General features: G+C 54.7%; 1 protein-coding gene across 3 annotated transcripts in view; it reads left to right on the forward strand.

Annotated features, from left to right (window-relative positions):
- The window catches only part of HNF4A (hepatocyte nuclear factor 4 alpha), a 34,657-nt gene that overhangs the window by 441 nt on the left and 16,221 nt on the right, over positions 1-17,995 (forward strand). For 2 of the 3 annotated variants that reach the window (XM_027693891.1, XM_027693892.1), the window contains exon 1: positions 16,066-16,346. The exons of the other annotated variant lie outside the window; for it this stretch is intronic. In XM_027693891.1, coding sequence (XP_027549692.1) covers positions 16,226-16,346 — 121 coding nt within the window. In that variant the 5' untranslated portion in view covers positions 16,066-16,225. Of the gene's footprint in view, positions 1-16,065; positions 16,347-17,995 lie in introns of those variants that run through there. 3 annotated transcript variants of the gene reach the window in all.

Consider the following 17,995-nt stretch of genomic DNA (forward strand, 5'->3'; position numbering starts at 1 on the left):
AGAAGGCACGTGCCCAGGCCGGCAGAGCTGTGGCACAAGTGGCAGCAGCTTAGAGGAGGTGATGTGCTGCCTCAGGACGTGCAGCCAGCCGCGCTGCTCGGGCTGCGGGTGGCCCGTGGCACAGCCGGGCTGTGTGAGCGGGCACAGCGGGCACCGCCAAGGGCAGGGGCTGGGCCGGCGTTACAGCTGGGCAGGTTTCCCAGCAGGGAGTGCAGTACCTGGATGAACAGCAGCCTCCAGCCTCTGCGGCGCAGAGCATCAGGTGGCACGCCGCTGCCCAGGCTCCTGGCCGCAGGGAATGCTCTCCAGGCCTGTGCCTGTGCTCCCTGCATGGCTCAGCGGGCACCAGCCTGGAGCAGCCCCGTGCCGCTTTGCTCCTCGGCTGTGCTGGGTGCCAACTGCCAACAAATGCACGTGGGCACCAGGGGACAGGTGCCCCTGCCTGGGCTGACATCAGCCCGCTGTTATCCTAAGGACAGGTCAACTGTGCCTGTGCTGCTGCACAGCAAAGGGCTGGGGCTGGTTTGGTCCCATGTGATCTGGGAACACCAGTTCCCTGGATGTGGCCAGGGTGTGGAGCGAGGACGCAGCGGTTGAGGTCTCACAGTTATGAGGCTCTCCATCACTCTCCATGGCTCTCCATAGCTCTCCATCACTCTCCATGGCTCTCCATGGCTCTCTATCACTCTCCATGGCTCTCCATCACTCTCCATGGCTCTCCATAGCTCTCCATCACTCTCCATGGCTCTCCATGGCTCTCTATCACTCTCCATGGCTCTCCATCACTCTCCATCACTCTCCATGGCTCTCCATCACTCTCCATGGCTCTCCATCACTTCCTGTGGCTCTCCATCACTCTCAATGGCTCTCTATCACTCCCTTATGGCCCTCCATGACTTCTCCTGGCTTTCCACCACCTTCCATGGGGCTCTCCATCATACCACCTTGCCTTTCCTCACTCTATTTTTCACGTCCTGCTTCTCTTTTCCTTTACGAACATGTGCAGCCTCCCCAGCCCACCTTCCAACCAGGTGCCAGGAGGGCTTGTGGGACTCCCAGGCCACCTCCTCACACTTTGCTCATGGCCTCGCTTTGGGTGGTGGTTTCTCTTGCTCCAGACCTGCAGCCTCCCATGGGTGCCACCTCCAGACCTAACCCACCCCAGTGGTGCCATCCACGCTGCCCTGTGCACCCTTGCCCCAGTCCCCCGCACTTCAGTACTCTGCAGATCACTTTATTTCAGATCACATCACCCCATGGTGAGCCATGGGCTCATCAGCATTTTGGTGGATCCATGGCCTGTGGCAATAGAACCATGTAGGAACTGCACAGGGTCTGTAGTAGTGTCACTGTGCTGGGCTGGACCAGGCAGCTGTGGTCAAGCAGTTATGAAATGCTGAGTTTTAGCCTGTTTTTATCAGGTTGCTCATTTGTACATCCCAGGCCCACAGGAGCCAGGTCTCTGGAGGACCTCCGTTAACCCCGGCCTCTGAGCTGCAGGATACAGAAGTGGGGACTGGGCCTCACACAAAGCTGGACTCAGAAAAATGCCCAGTTTTTGGTCTCTTCAGTGCAGGTTGTGGCTTTGTGTCCAACTGGTGCTTCTTGGACAACGTGCAAGGAGCCATGTAATGCAGGATGCTTGTGAACTGGTGGAACAAGGGCTTGATGCCTCTGAGATGTGCTGAGTGTTGGATCCTGGAGAGAGGGCTGGCCCAGGAGCAGTGAGTGCTGAGCATCCTTCGTGCTGAAGCCCCTGCTGCTGGTGGGAGATGGCTCCAGGCCCACCCAGCTCGCTGGGACTGACTTGAGCCTCCTTCGCAAGAGAAGGGGAGGCTCAAGGGATGTTCCCATCAGCCTGGGAGACACGGTAGTGCAGGATGGCTGGATCTGGCTGCCCCCACATCCAGGGTGCCTGTGTCCAGCTTTGCCCCAGGGTGCAAAGCCAGCCTCATTTCTGTAGCGAGCAGCCAGCTTTGCCTGACAGAAGCAATGCAAGGGGTTGGACAAGCTCTTTAATCACTTGAAGTTACTCTGCCCACTTGCATCTGACTCTAATGGGAGCAGCCTCTTGCCAGCCCTGGAACATCAGGGACCTAAAACACAGGCAAGCAAACATTTCTGATATTAATTTCCTCCTGATTTTTTTTTTATTTTTTTTTTTTAATTCTGGTTTTCTCCTCATTTTTCAGTCTGAGAAATCAGAGTGAGAGTCAGTGACTGAGCCACATGCTGAGTTTGGGCAAGTGCAGGCAGAGCCGGGCGCCGTTGGGTGGTTGGGGAGGAATCGCTGCCCATCCCACCCGCGGCCGCTCTCCCATCTGCTCCCGGGGCTGAACAAAGGCTCCGACCGGCACCCGCTGCCTGCGAGCCTGGGGCCGTGCGAGGGGGAGAGGAATAAAAAGTGTAACAAAGCGAGATGGGCCTCCCAGAGCAGAGCGAGAGGAAACTCAGAGTGTTGGCAGAAGGAGGGGAGCCCTCATAAATAAAACGGGTGAAAAAGTTATCCAAACAGAGGCGAGGAAGGGCTGGAGGGACGGGGGACCGAGCAGTGCTCCCCTGGCAGCCTGCAGCACTGCAGGGCTGGGATGGGGATGGGCAGCAGGGTGGGCACAGAAGCCAGGATGCCTCATCATGAAGATGGCAAAGTGGTGGCCAAACCCTTCCCAGGGTCAGTTTTATTCCCATGCAGAGTAATGAGGGGGCTCACGCAGTGGTGGTGGTGCTGAGTCCCAGCCCATCAGTGCTGCTCTCCCAGCCCTGGAAGGACAGTCCATTCCAGCTGGCATGGCTGGTAGATGCACACCAGGGTGCACCTTCAGCACTGGATGAGCCTTCAGCCTTAGGGGGGTTGCACAGTTATTTTCAGTTTCCTCTGATAGATGGAAACATCTGATTTTTCCTTCTCCCTCTCCATCTCAGGGGCTCTGGGATTTCAGCCTCCATCTGAAGCCAGGGATATATTCAAAGGGGGAACCTGGGCACTGGCATTCAGCCTCAGGTCTAGCCCTCTCTTGGCACTGGTAGCATCAGTAAGAGCAGGGAGTGGGGCATCCTCCCACTGCAGTTACTGCAACCCTCCCATCCATCCCCCAGACTGCCATCAGCATTCCCCCCAAACCATACCTCGGGGGCACTCTTTTCCCTCCCATCAGACCTGTGCCTTGTGGAAGGGATTTGGGGGGTGCCCTGCCAGGTGGTGACAAAGGTGGCCTGTCCCCAGCACCCTGCACTGGTCCCTGGCCAAGGGGAGAGTGTTGCCTCAGCTCACGGGGAGCCAGGGAGCTGGAGCACATTCAGCATCCTCACCAGCACGTGCTGAGGACAGGCTGGGAGCTGGAAAGGGCTCCACTGGGCAAACTGGTGCTAAATCCCTACGGGAAGCTGCAAATGGTTGTGCAGGAAGGCAGGGGATGGAGAGAGGGCAAGGGCACCATCCTCTCCTGGGCAGCGAGGAGGGGATGAGCCCCCGGCTCCACCTTCATCCTCCTGATGACACTTGGACACAATGTGGGCAATTGGTCTCAATCCCAGTGCAGGCAGCACTGGGAGCAGCTCTGGGGTCCCCAGGGCTGGTGGTTACAGCAGGGCCCAGCGCATGATCAGGGCTGGCCCTGATCAGTAAAGCAGCTTTGGAAAATAGCTGAAAAATGTGAGACGTCATTGCTGCTCAGGCGTTCTGGTCAGATGTGGGCAATAGTTTCAACTGAGTAACATAAAAGGAGGCAGAATTTCCAAATATTTTTACTTTTCATTGTGAAGCGATTATTTTTTCACTGCCACATGCATCTAGTTTTTTACAGCTTTCCACTAGATATGACCTGAACTGAGCTTTTCCTCCTTGATTGCTCGTGTCAGCTGCTATTTAATTCCTCTGTTTACACCTCGTGCTCCATGTCCATGGCCCAGAGGCCATCAGGGACCAGTGGGTGTTAGGACACCTGAGACAGCCCCCTTCCTTGTCCCCATTCCTGCTGTCCTTGCTGGCTGTTGGGGGAGGCTGTAACACTGGTGTGGCAAGGTCAGCACTTCCCGGTGCCTGAGCAGGGTCCTGATGCAGGCAGGAAGAAGCACAGGTATTTACTGGGATGCAAAAGGGACAATCACTGCTTTAGTGCCTTGGCCTGATCCCGAGAGTTATTTGCTGGTGCTTGGTGAAGGTTTCCCTGGGGAGGAGCTGGGGATGGTCCCCCCATTTCAGGGGCTGCAGAGATGCTGCTCAGTGTCACGGGGCAGCTGTACTTGCCCACAGGGCTGTGACTTCTCCTGCCTCACCCCAGCTGTTCACTGGGCCAGCAGCACCCCCTTGGCTTTGCTTGAAACACAATTTTTATAGAGGGGAGTGAGCCCAGAGGGCTGCTCTCAGTGGGAAATGAGCTCTGGCTCTGTGAAGTGAGCAGCAAGAGGTTCTGGAAGGCTTGAGGAGTGTCTGAGATATGTTCTGAGCTTGGCAGGGCAGGTGTAGGTCTGCGAGTCAGACATATTCTGTGAGTCATCTGCTGACATCTCTTGAACGGCATTAAAAATGTTTACTTAGCATGAGTGATGGTGAGCGATGGTGGTCCCACAGACAGCAAGGGCTGGGTGAGTTTTGTTTTACACACAGCAGTATTTACAGCAGGGCCAGCAAAGGGGCTGAAGGCAGCACACAGGGCAGAGCCAAGGGGTGTGTCGGGCAGGGGGATGCCTGCAAGTATCTCTGCCAGCAGGCTTGGGGTCAGAACAGGGCAAAGACTGCAAAAAAAACATCCACGACTGTTTGTGTTCAGGCTCCTTCTCTGTTTGCTTTCCTCAAATATTCAAGCAAACAAGGCTCCTGGCAGAAATGTATGTGGAAATGGCAAGTGTTGCAGAATTTTCATGGAAGGCAGGTTTCGAGGTAGCGGTTGTGTTGTGAACCTGGGGCTGATAGCTCTGCTCGCCTGTGCTGGGCACAGGCACCACATTCCCAGCTTCAGCCTGAGCGTGGACTGAAATTACCCAGCAAATCCCATCAGGAAGTACATGCTTCAAAAAATAAAGGTAGGCTCAGGATGCTCCACTGAAGGTATGAGAGGAGCAGCTCATGCAGAGCAAGTGGCTGTGGAAAGGCACCAGCAGTCAAGGTTCCTGGCTCCAAAAAGCTGAAGGGTCTGCGAGGCCAGACCAGTCTTTCTATCCCAAAATGCTGCAGCCACCAGAGGGACTCCAGCTGCATCCACACAGTAACAGGAGTTCTGGTGCTGAGGGGCAGACAGGGACCCTGATTCCCCAGCACCAAGGTGGGGAATCACTGAGGGCACAGCCAGTGCTGGCACCTCCTGATGGGAAGCGGACTGACAGTAGGGAATGGGTGACACTATTTGCCTCCTACTGTAGGTCACCAAGCATGGCCCATCTCCTCTGTGATGGTGCTCTGGAAGCCCTGACACCTCCTCCTTCTCTGGACATCCAAATGGGTTTTGACATCCCAATTTCATCGCAGCCCTACAGACCTCTGACTTTGCCCCAGACTTCCCAGGGCAACACCTTCCCTGCAGCTTTGCCCATCCATCTGTCAGGGTGAGTGGCTCAGCTCCTGCCACTGAGCACAGGGCACCCAAACCCACCAACCAGTGGTGGGGACCAGCGGGCACCTTTCACCCGCCTCTGCACCAGAAACCTGTCCCAGCCATGGGTGTGTGTGAGATTTTATAGGCGATAACACCTGGGAAAGTGGGAAGCGCAAGGAGAGCCGTACACTCAACTTCCTGGCATGGCCCAACGCTCTGGTTAGGAGAGCCAATGTCAACAGATAGACCTGAAGGAAGGAGCAAAACCAAATACCCGGGCACTTCTCAGAACAAGAGCTGTAAAACCTGCACAAACCTGAACAAGTGCCACAACACTGGTTTATGTGGTCAGAATCAATAGTCGAGCCCACTCAGTGTGTTTGCTGACACATAAACGACAGCCACCGTGCCATGTTTATGGCCCAGTGCCCTTCATAGAGGCTCCAGAGCCCGGCTCCTCTGCCCTGCTTGGCCACTCCTCTCCCCCTCTGCTCCCAGGGGATGCTCATCATTTTGCTGCACGGCCCCCAGGATAAGAGGCTGACACCCCATGGCTGACACCCCATGGTAAGAGACTGCTGCAGCTCCTCTCCACTGTGCCAAGCTGCCCTGGCTTCCAGCTGGCTGGACAAGTCCTGCATCCCACCCCATCACCAGGATGGCACTGTCCACCCCACCACTCCGGTGAGAAGCAGTGACTCAGCATGGGAAGAGGATTCTCTGGTGCTACTGTCACCCAAGGAAATCTGGCAGTGGGCTGTGAGGCTGGGCAAGGTGTCAGGTTAATGGACAGGGCAGCACTGAGGAGCTCAGCAGAAGGCATAAAACAACACACACCCACATACACCCCGTGGAAAAGGGCCCTGCCTGTGCTGCAGTTTCCCATCCAGCTGTGTGGCCTCTCCCCTGCAGCCACCACAGCTCGTGAGCAGGAGCAGGTCCTGCCCCAGGGATGGGCAGGCTCAGCCAGGTGGAGGTGCCCAGGCAGGGAAGAGTGTGCTTCCCTGAGGGATTCCCAAGGGAACCAGCCTGGCGTCGGCAGGGCAAAGGCGGCATCAACAAATGAAGGGTGGAATAAGGAAGCAGGAGGGGCAACAGGACAAACACCCAGGCTTCAGATCCACAGCCCTGGCTGCTCTCCTGCCTAAAGTCTGTTGCCGTTGAGGACTAAATGGTGGTGGGATGGAGGGGGTGGAAGCAGAGCCGGGTAGTGCCTGTGGCTCATCCATGGGTGTGTGCCTGGGGACTGCCATCGGCTGGGAGAAGTCTCTGTTGACTTGGGTGTGTTTCCCTGTTACAGGCATTAAAAGCTGTGTGGAAACAGAGGGGTGAAGGGAGGTGTCATGGGGTTACGCACAGTTCAGTCCCAGCCCTGCCCTTGATGCTGCTCCCTGCTCCACGTGGGAATGTTGGGCATCAGCCACCACTGCAGCAGCTTCACCTCCAGAAAAAAGCCCAGAGAATGCAGTGCTGAGGTGGCAGAGAGAGGTTTCTTGTAGTCTGGCAGTTGGAAAATCCCTTTTCTTCCTGTGGGCTTGCCTTGGATGGGCTGTGGGACAAGGCAACTCCCGCCTGCCACCCTGCTTCATCCCCATGTCTCCTATCCCACACATTATGATGGTGGCTAGAAGGGGAGACCAAGGTTGTTGCTCAAGGATGTGGTGTTCTGGGTATTTATATAAAAACATTTTAAAGAGAAAACAGTCAGCCCCTCCCTGGAGAAGGAGTCAGACCCACTCCCGCTGTCAGACACACCCAGGCACATTTTCTGGATCAACCTCCAGAGCTGCATGTGTGGCCAGGCACCCCCTGCCCAGCAGAAACCCAGTGGCAGGCCAGAGAGCAGGGTGAGGGCACCTCTGAAAGGTGGCCCAGAGAGCAGCAGGTGTTCTTGCGGGTGCGGCCGCAGGGCTCAGACCCAGAACCACCTTATAATTTTCCTCCGGGTAGCGGCCAGAACCCTTTAAAACCTGCAGCTCTGCAGCACAAACTCCTTCTCCCCATCAAATCTCATTGTGACCAGCATTAAGGGATTAGCCAGTCCCTGCTGCTGCGCTGCAGCCAGCTCCTGGGCATGGCTCGTGCCCCGCTGCCCACGGGGGGCTCACCCACGGCTGGACAGCCCCATCCAGGGGCAAGACTCCCTTAGCTCTGCCCACGGAGCTGAGCACCTCTGGAAGATGAATGGCAGCAGATACGACCTGCTCCAGGAAACTCCAGGTACCCCCCGCGCTCCCCTCGGCGCTTGCAGCACAGAGAGAAGGGGCTGCGTATCCAGGCTGTGTGAGTGAGGGGCACCAGCAACCCCCAGGGTCTCCCGTGGGGATTCAAGCTGCTAAAATGTGCTTATTCCCACTGGTATTGCTGGTCCCCACCCGATGGGACCTCGCACGTTTTACCTCGTGCGGGGTGAACATGCCGGGTTTGTGGGTGCTGAGGGCTGATGTCCCCAGGCTGGTTCTGGGGCTCAAGAGAGAGGCACCCCAATGTGGGTGGCACATTGGTGGGTGCTGTGACTCCTGGGGGAAGAGGTGGTGAAGTTAGGCTGGCATCCCATGGACACTCCAGTGACTGCCTGTGCCGTTTGCAAAATGATTTAGTCATTCTCAGCCCAGCTCCCAGTGTCTGGCATTACTGCCCCGTGCTGCAGCCTCAGCAGGCCTGGGGACGGATCCTGCCACTTGCAGCACAGCCTCTGCTCCCGAGCCACATCTGCAGCAGGACTTACCCAGTCCTCATAATGAAAGCTTAAAAGCAATTAAGAGAAAAACACTTCCAACTCAAACCTTACCAGTTGCACGGAGTTCTTACCAGAGTAGTTTTTTGGTTCCCCCTCCGTGGCCCCCTCCAGAACTTGTCCCCCTCCAGCCATCTCTGTGCTCAGCCCCAGCACTCACAGGGACCTTGGTGAGGAGGTGAGGAAACGAGGAGGCTGAGTGGACTCAGGGTGCTGCCAGAGGGGCTGCAGGCACTTGGACATGTTTAACCCATCCTGAGCCCCTGGACCCCTGTGCCTCACAGAGCCTCATCCCCAAAACACCTCGACATCCCCCCTCCACCCTGGGGCACAGCAAAAACCCTGGGGCTCCTCTGGCCTGAGCAATTCCCCCCCAAGCAGGGCTTGTGCTGGCAGTGGGGTTGGTGCCTCCTGTCCAGCCTGCACCCCAGTCACCACCCCATGGGATGAACTCCCCATGCCAGGGCTGAGTGGGGAGTCACGTGCTGGGGGCTGCTCCCAGCAATACCTGAGCCCTTTATCAGCTGGCAATTCATTCAGGAAAGTTCATGGCTTCGGTGTCCCGTGATACGTTCGGTAGAAATGGTTCATTTCCTCAAATGATGTAGTTTATGGTCATAATATAGTTTAATATTTTTATGATACAAAAGGCCAATGGCACTGGGTCTTACAGGAAGGCAAAAGGACAAATAATAGTGTTATCCAGTCTTGGAGACACAGGTCAAATACTCAAAGGCTAATTAGCAGTTTCCCATGTTTGGTTGCAGTTGGCACTGCAGTGTCCTGGCCATGTGTTCCTGAGACTGTGGAGACCTATGATCCCCTTCCCTTGCTGTTCCCCATGTAGGAGACTCCCATGTTCCCATACCTTGGTTTCTGCTGTGTTTTTGTGTCCCTGGCAGTGGACAGGATGGTTGTCTTGTACAGGAGGGTGTGTGGTGGCCACGGGCTGCAGGGCTGCACAGCTGCTGTGGACACGGAGCCCCTGGGTCCTGTTTGGCTCCTTGCTGTGCTCTGGCAACTGGGACACTGGGGACAACAGTGTCCTCTGTCAGAGGACACTGGGGACAACACAGGCTGTTCAGGCACTCTGCACACTCCTGAAGAGAAAAAGCATTTTGCACTAATTTGTTTCCTTCTGTCTCCAGAAACTGGAATCTCTCAAATTTTAACTTACGACCCCTTTGTGTTTTCTTTTTTCCCATGCCCAGCCTACCTCTCCCTATTCAGCCCTGCCAGTGCTCCCACCCACAGCAGCTTTTGGCCTTCCTCATGCTGCCTCCCATCAGGGGCCCACTTGGCCCTGTCCTGAGATATTCCCCCAAAGTTGAGCTCCCCCAGCCCGGGGCAGGAGGAGGGCAGCTGGAGCAGCCCACAGCTGTGGGGTTCAGGAAGACACTTTCTCCCCTTGAGGTGCCCTTGCTTGGTCCTCCCCTGGGGCCGTGGGCTCAGACTGTCCCCCTGCTACCCCTGCCCTGCTGCAGCTCTGCCTCCACCTCCTCCAGCCCCCCCAGCAGCTTTGCAGATTTTTGCCTTGATTTTGAGTGAGGGCTGATCCCGAGAGCCCCAGCAGCCCCTGGAGGTCACTTCCAGGCATGGCTTGCTGATGCATCCACCTTTGCAAAAAGAAATTTTAAAAAAAAAAGAAAAAAAAAAAAAAGAAGTAAAACTTGATGTGTAACCACTGTTGATTTTGGCTGTTCTCCTCCCCCTGTTGCTCCACAGCTGGAACGATTCAGGGGCTGCTTCACGTGTGTACAGTGAACATACAATGTCAACGAAACGCAAGAGCCCTGCAAACAGCTGGCAGGGCTGAAGGCAGGGACTTGCTTGCCTGTCAGACTGTGAGCTCAGTAAGAATCCTCGTCCTGGGAAGCTGCAAGATTACTTCAGGTCCAAAGGGATGGCATCCACCTGCTAAACAAGTTCTCTCCAGGTCCAGAGTGGGCTGCTGAGTTCCCTGCCACACTAAACGTGTGAGCTGGCGAGGCACGGAGGGCAATGGGTGCTTGTTGCTGGCAGCAAACCCTCCTCCAGAGCTGCTGCTTCCCTGTGGCTTCTGCTCCCCCGTTTAAATGGGGCTTAAACCACAGGCAAGCAACTGCCAGTGCAGACAGTGAATCCAAAACAGCACATGGCAAAGTCAGAGATTTTCTGGATTTCCTCCCAGATAGGAAGGAGAGAGTTTTGCAGGAAAGTGGCCGGGTCTTCATTGGGTTGGGATTTGGATGGACTGCAATGCTCACGGTGTAGGGGCTTAGGGGGGCAGGTGGGATCAGTGGTGGGAGCTGTAACTCGAGATGAATTGCAGCCTGTGATGTAAAGGAAGAAGATGAATCTAGCAGTTCCTCTTCCTCACTTGGTCTTGGGCTCATTGGGCAATTTTACATGAAAACAGCAGCCAGATTTCCAGAGCCTCAGTTCCCAGAGGCCAGATGCTGTTTTCAGGGGCTGCAGTACAGGCAGGCTGATGTTGATACACACCAGTAAATGCCCTGGCATTTTTGAGCACAGCTGCCCTTCTGGGAACAGCTCAGACTTACTGTCCTTGCATAATAACAGCTCCCAAGGGAAATAATAATTACTTCCTCAAGAGTTCAGAGCCTTTGTTAGGCAAGATAATAAACCCCTTTCTGGTCCTGGGATGAAAGGCACACACAGTGTTATTGACAGAGCAGTATATCCTGAAATGGTCTGACTGTCCCCAGGTTTGCAGTTCTTTCCCTACCACATTTGCAGAGCAGCTATTTATTTAATTCCAATAATTGTCTCCAGCCTCAACATCCATCCCAGCTTCGGCTGAGATGCACATGTTGCTTTTGGAGAGGAGTTCAGGCAGAGTCTTCCACCTCCTTTGAAGTGTCTCTTCCCATGTACAAAAACTGCCTCGAATCTCCACACGGGGCTTTTGGTTGGTTTGGCCCCATTTTGATAACTTTGGCATTGGTGAGAAACAGCCTGAGGTTGCAGGCTGCCTCTGTCCCTCTGAGCTGTGCTGGGGAGCCTGGGCTGCCACCACATGTCACAAGCTCATCAGTGACAGTGTGTCTGGGGTCTGCTCAGGGACTGCCTGTCCTGGGCATCCCCCCAGCCCCAAACCACATCTGTCCCAACCTCAGTGGCAGGTTCTTCAGCCCTGGGGAAAGTAAATCACCAAGAGTGACTTGCTGTTTGACAGGACAATAAAATTGCCCCTTCCCCCAGGCATGTGGCTCTGGTCTCCTCCTGCCTGTTGGTGCTGGAGCTTTTTGATCCTCCTCCCTGTCTGGAGCTGGTGGATCATTTTGGTTCACCTCCACAGAGTGTTTTGCCAGGACATGGATGTGCTGTGTGCAGCTGGCAAGGGGCAAACAGACCCTAAGCAACTTCTGCTGAATCACCAGTTTTCCTGGAAGCTTCTCACTGCTCCTGGGGGGATGGACAGGGGAGCAGACCCCCATCTGTGTGTCTGTCATATGATTGCCCAGAACAGAGGCAAAGATCTGCTCCTTGGACTGGGGGCTTGTGCAGCTGCACTGACCTGTAGCCCCCCAGCCCCTAACAAATTCCTTGGAGCTGCTCATTAACACACTGACAGCTCTGCTCCAGAGTCACGCTGAGGTAGAAGGGTTTGACAGTGTGGCCTAAATATCCCTGTTTACGAAAGTCTGACAAAACACAAGCCCTTGGCTTTATCTTTCCCATTTGGAAATAGTCACAGAGCAAATATACTCATGGCATGGAGGGAGGGGGATTTATATTGACTTTAGAAAATGCTGTTCTTTAAAAACAGGAAAAAAAGCTCATCCTCAAGCTGTGCAGACTGGCTGTGAGACCCAAAAGTCCTGTGTAGAGGCTTAAAGCCTGCCTGCTAATCTGTAGCAGTTCTGTGTGAGCAACTCAAGCAGTAAACTGCTCTCTGTTAATTTTTTAATGCAGAACAAACAGGTCAGGAAATGATTAGCATGAGAATAAGTTGAGCTTAATTGGGAGAATCAGAAAAGATGAGAGGGAAGAGGCAAATTGGAGTTATCAGTTAACCATACAGAGTGGCTCTGCCTCCACAAGCTCATGTTCCCTCTTGCTTTTCACCCCCTCTGAAGCTGCTTTTTTCTCCCCCTTCCCTTATTTAAATCATGAGATAAAATTGCTGGTATAAGCACAATGGAAGTCCTTGTTTCTCTTTCTCATTTTCTATCTGCAGTGACTGGTCAAATGAATTGCAGGTGATAAGACTCCTACCTGGTTATTCCTGATGGTCCTTCCCAGAAAGGGAGCTGCTGACATTAAGTGCAAAATCCTCTCTGTGCAAGTACCAGTGCTGTGCTCCAGTGCAAAATTTCGGCACGATCCTGGCAGATCCAAGGACTGAGCAGAGGCATCTGTGGGCAAGGGGAAGAGCAGTCCTCGGGACTGCTTGGACTGGAGTTTGGTCAGTGGTCGGAGATCTATATTCTCAGATAGGCAGGACTTTGTCCACAAACTGGAATTTGAAATTTCAAAGGGGAAAAAAAAAAAGGCAGAAGGGACCTTTGCATGTGTGGAGATGACTCTGCTGGTGACGTTCCCCCAGGACTTTTGTTCTTTGTCTTGTAACTGGGCTTCCTGCTTCCCGACGGCTCACTCGGTGACACAGTGATGGGCTGGGCAGTGGCCCTGACCTTGAGCAGGGTTTTCCTGCTCTAGAGAGGTTTCAGACCTGAGCCCATCTCTGCTTCGCTTGCATGCCAAGAAAAAGCCATTCCAGCTCCACAGTGGCCTTGGAGCTGCGAGTGACACGAGAGATGGGATCTGCAGCAGGGACTGCAGTGGTGGCATCACCAGTAAAAGATGAGGTTGGTCCTGCTGGCTCTGGGCACTGGCATTTCTGCCAGGCATTTCTTAAGAGTGGGGAGCTGGCAGGAGGAGATCAACAGGCATAAAAACAGGAGACAGGTTCAGCCAGTGGCCAAGGAGAAGCTTCCCATTAGGACAGTCAAGCACGAGCTGCCTAGAGAGGCTGTGTGCTCTCCATCCTTGGAAGTGTTCAAGACCCCGCTAGATAAAGCCCCAAGCAACCCATGCTGCTCTCAGAGCTGCCCCTGCTTCCAGCAGGAGGCTGGAATAGAGACTTTGAGGTCCCTTCCAACCTCAATTATCCTCTCATCCTACAAGACCCTGTCCAAGAAGCACCCGAGGAGCCCTGAGAGAGGTGCCTGCTCACCCACTTGACATGAAGAGCTCAGATGTAGCTCATGGCATCCTTACCAAAAATGCCCTATTAAATACTCTATTCCTGATTCTCATTTACTGAGAAGCAGAGATCTTATTTTCAGGGAATCCCCTTTAGCGTTGCATGAATTTGCCAGTCAGGGATATATAGATAAGGCAGAATTAGTGTCATGATGTGCCAGTGTGGGAAAGGATTTACTGCTCAACAGATAAAAATTAAATACTCACTTGGCATAGAACACTTCATGCCCCAGAGCTGTCATGGTCTCCTTTGCAGCCATCTCCTGACACAGAAACAGTGGGTGGAGGGACAGGAGGGAGGAAGCTGCTGACTTGAACATCTCCAACCTAAAATGTCTGCGGGGCCGTGGGGTCCTGTTGGTGAGTCCAAGCCATGACTACATTGGCAAGCTGCCCCAAAACCCACCACACAAGGATGTCAGGGGGAGACAAGGACTCCCCAGGCAGAAGATCCCAGGGGAGACATCATCTCCCCCAAGAGCCTGTGCCCAGGGAGCAGCCGACACGTCTCCATCAGAGCCCATCTCTAGGGCAAGGTGTCCTTGGCTGATCTGGCTCCAAGAAGAGGGATTTGGGAGGAGGCACTGGTGACCCACAGAGGATGGTGGCAGTGAGAAAACAACAGTGAACACAATTCCAGGTGGAAAACACCACATCCCATTGACAGTCCCGGCCTTGTGAGCCACCTAATGCTCTCCAAACTTCCCTGCTCCTTATCTGCCGCTCTCCCGCACACGCTGCCTCTCCGATTTCTATTCCTGGCCCTTTTAATCCTTCCTGCCTGGGGAGCAAACAGCCTTTGCAGCCTCCTTGCTCAGCAGGCTATTGAAGCAAAAGGTTTGTTTTGCTGAGCAGAGCAGAACGGGCCGTGTTTTTACAATATTTTACCAGACGCTGTGGCAAATCCTGCACATATTTGACCTGGTGTCTGTAGCATTTATCTAATCAAAGGGATCACTGTGGCCTGGCCAGGATTGGGATGGAGGTCCCTGGGATGAGGCTATGGAGGGGGCTATGCTCCACCTTAGCATCCCCATCCCAGTTTGCACATCGTAAAAACAATTTTTGGTCAGGACTGTGTCTGCTTAAGAGAAGAGCCACGTGAGTGCAGAGAGCTCTGGTCTGTCCCTCAGGAGAACTGGCCAGATGACTGTTTTACCTGCAGCAAAGGGTCATTTATCACCAGCCCCAAGTGAGAAGGCAGGGCCTCTCCCCTGAGCTCAGATTCACTCCTGCATACCAGAAGCCTCAGGGTAGAAGAGCTGTTTAGAAGTGTTATGTAGGTCATTGTTTTTGGGGGGGGGCAAGGGCTGCTTGAACAATTCCTCGTCCTCCTAAAATGTGATCAGCAAATCATCACTAGCATCACTGCCCAAAGGCATGAGCTGTTGTGGAGCCAGAGACCTCGGTGTCACACGGTAGCCCAGGTGGCTCGTGGTGCCAGCAGGGCTGGCGCTGCACGGGGGTGCCTGGGAAGGACAAACACAAGCCAGTTGGGAGCTCAAACCAACAGTGCTGGTTGCGAAATCCCAGGGGTGTTTTCAGCGCAGAGCGAACTGATACCGGATCATTAATTGCTGGTTCTCTTGCACCCGTGGTGCCATTCAGCAGTCGATTAAATCCCCACTCAGTGATCTCACAATTGCACTGAAATGTCTCAGTTCTGGCTGAAGTGGAGGAGTGATGTGCTCAGGGGCAGCTGGGGAGGAGAGCACCCAGGGTTAGCAAGGAGGAGAGCACAGGCAGCTCTGCTGCTTGCTGGGGTCCAGCACCAGCAGGGTCAGACCCAAGGTCAGGGTGAGGCAGCAGAACCACTGTTGGTGCACCCACAGAAGGAAAAATCCCACTGCAGAGTAGAGCTCTGCTGAGTTTTAGCACGTCTAATTAATTATTGATTATTTATTATTTAACACGTCTAATTAAAATTTTAAGACACATCAGTCAAATCCCGAGGCTGGGGGTGTCCAGCATGGAGTGATTTCAGCCGTGGGACAGGAGCTGCCCCGGTGACTCCCAGGGTGCCTGTGCCACCCTCCAGCCCCGCTCACTACTTGGGCACAGAGAGTGGGATCTGTTTATGGGGCATCCAGACCCTGTAAAACCTGGTTTATAGGGAAGTAAAAGGAGTCATACACTTTGCTTTACATAGCAACGTGTAAATTGCCAGGCAGGACCTGACCTTCTCTGACCGTGAGGGAGAGAGAAGGAGTGGGAGGGATGGAGGGAGCAAGAGAAGGGAAGAGCAGGGGTGAAGGCAACCAGTGGTGGGGAGGGGAAGGCAGTGACAGAAGTGAAGAGCAACCTTGTTCTGCCGGTAGGGTTTTCTACAAGTTTTCCAACCCAGGTACCATTAAGACCAAAATTCAGCATCAAGGTCAACAGCCTGGGAAGGTGTTCCCTTGTCGGTGAGTGCCTGCTCCCATGGTCCTGCCTGTGCCCAGGAGGAGCCAGGATCAGCAAAGTGCCTTGAGATTCAATAATAAACAGTCAACAACAATCACTGCAGCTCCACCAAAAAAAAAAAAAAGCTTAGCAGCATTCGGCAGTGGGTGAGATGATTAAAGATTAACCCCTGCCTCCTGCCTCCACCCCTCTGGGGAGTATAGGCCTTGAGGCTCAGCAAATCCTTTCAGAGAAATATCTGAAATAAAAGACAACAGATAGGGGACGCAGCCGAGGCAGAGGGAGGCAAGAGGGCCAATAGCCTCGGACAGGGGAATCGGTACAATCTGGCCCGTGTTTGCTGATGATAATGCGCCTTTCCAAAGCCCTCATAGACATGGAGATGGCAGATTATAGCGCAGCGCTGGACCCGGCGTACACCACCCTGGAGTTTGAGAACATGCAGGTCCTGGCCATGGGCAACGGTGAGTCCCCTCCGCCTTCTCCCCTCTGCTGTGGTGGGATGAGCCGGGGGCTGCCGGAGGAGAAGTCCCTGGGGTGGCCACCAAAATGCTCCCAGCGGGGCTGGGGCACGGCAGGGGTGTCAGACGGGGGGCTCCCGGCAGCTCATGGGGGGCTTCTGCTTCCCCCAGGGACAAACAGAGGTGTCGGAGCAAAGCTGTGTTTGAGGTGGGTGGGATGGTGCCCTGCAGCCCAGACACCTCGGGAACAGGCACACAGCAGGAGCTGGGTGGAATGAGAGGTCCCCACCAGACATTCAGCCCAGGGATTGGGCCTGGGGCTGGACACGGTGGGGTCTCACCTCCCCCAGACCCCAGCCAAGAGAAAAGCCTGGCCATATGATTTTGAGTGAAACGCTGCTGATGGTTCACCAGACAGATGACTCAGCCTGTGGCTCCAGAGCAGAGAGCCAGCCCCAGTCCAGCAGCAGCTGGAGATAGGTTTTCCTGGAGCAGAAAGGCATTTAGCACCTGGCAAGGGTGAAAATCACTATGAGAAGTGATTTAGGTGCTGCCCCCACAGCTGCTCCGAGGCCATGGCCCTTCCCTTGTGCAGTGCTGGGGTGTGGAGTGGCATCCCCTTCCCTGGGAGCACTGTGGGGTCAGGAGGCTCAGCTCCCAGTAAGAGGGACAAGGGGACATCGAGAGGATAGACAAATGTTCCCATCCCTTCAGGAGGTAGGATCACACTTAACCCTCCAGGATTCACACTGGCCCACCCATTTGGGGACCCAAGAGTCCTGGTGAGTAAATGCTCAAAGATAACAGAAGATTCCCCTCCAAGTCCCCCCTAAAGTGTCTCTAAACGTGAGGTTAATGGCTAAACACAGCACACCACAGAGAGCAACCCTCCAACCCCTTTCCTCCTGTGTGTTGTGTCACCCAGGCTGCTGGGCACCTCTGTCCCAGAAGGGCTGTGCTGGTGGCATGGACTCTCCCATCACAGCCTCTGTGGGTCTCCCCCAGGTTATGGCTCTGCTCCACCATGGATGTAACACCGTGGTGCCAAAGCAGCTCTGCTGTGCCATAACCCACCACTGCTCTGGGTCTCAGCCCCTTCTCCACTCCCACGGTCTGGTCCTACCCACCCAGGTGCCTCAGGGCCAAAAGCTGCCCCCTTTGGCTCTGCTGATGTCCATGGACACTCAGGGACAAGCCCAGGTCTTGCTCCCTCTCTGTGTCTCTCTCTCAACCACCAAGCATTTGCACAGGGGGCTGCGATTCGGCTCCCCTGGACCGAGGGTTCTATGGGGCAGAGAAAAACAATAATTTTATATGACAAGATCAGGTGTGATGTGACACACACACTCCAGGGGTGGATGAGTCAGCTGGGGCAGGCAGCACCAACTCCTCTCTTCCTCTGCCCAGCTCCAGACAGGGACAGGTCTCACTTCCAGGGCTGCTTTGCTGTGCCCACGCCTCTGCCTGCAGAACCTCCAACTGCAGAACCTCTGCCTCCTTTTCTGGCACACCAGAGCTTGGTCCCTGCCCTGCACAGTTCTGCAGCTCCAGCCCTGAGGCAGCTGCTCAGCAGGGAGTTTGTCACCATCACAGGCCAAAATGAGTCCTGTGTTCAGACAGGCCCAGGGACCTCTCGAGGAGCTCCTGTCCTA

Source organism: Neopelma chrysocephalum, unplaced genomic scaffold (genome assembly GCF_003984885.1).
Source record: "Neopelma chrysocephalum unplaced genomic scaffold, ASM398488v2 Primary Assembly neopelma1_94, whole genome shotgun sequence".
Classification (NCBI taxonomy): domain Eukaryota; kingdom Metazoa; phylum Chordata; class Aves; order Passeriformes; family Pipridae; genus Neopelma; species Neopelma chrysocephalum.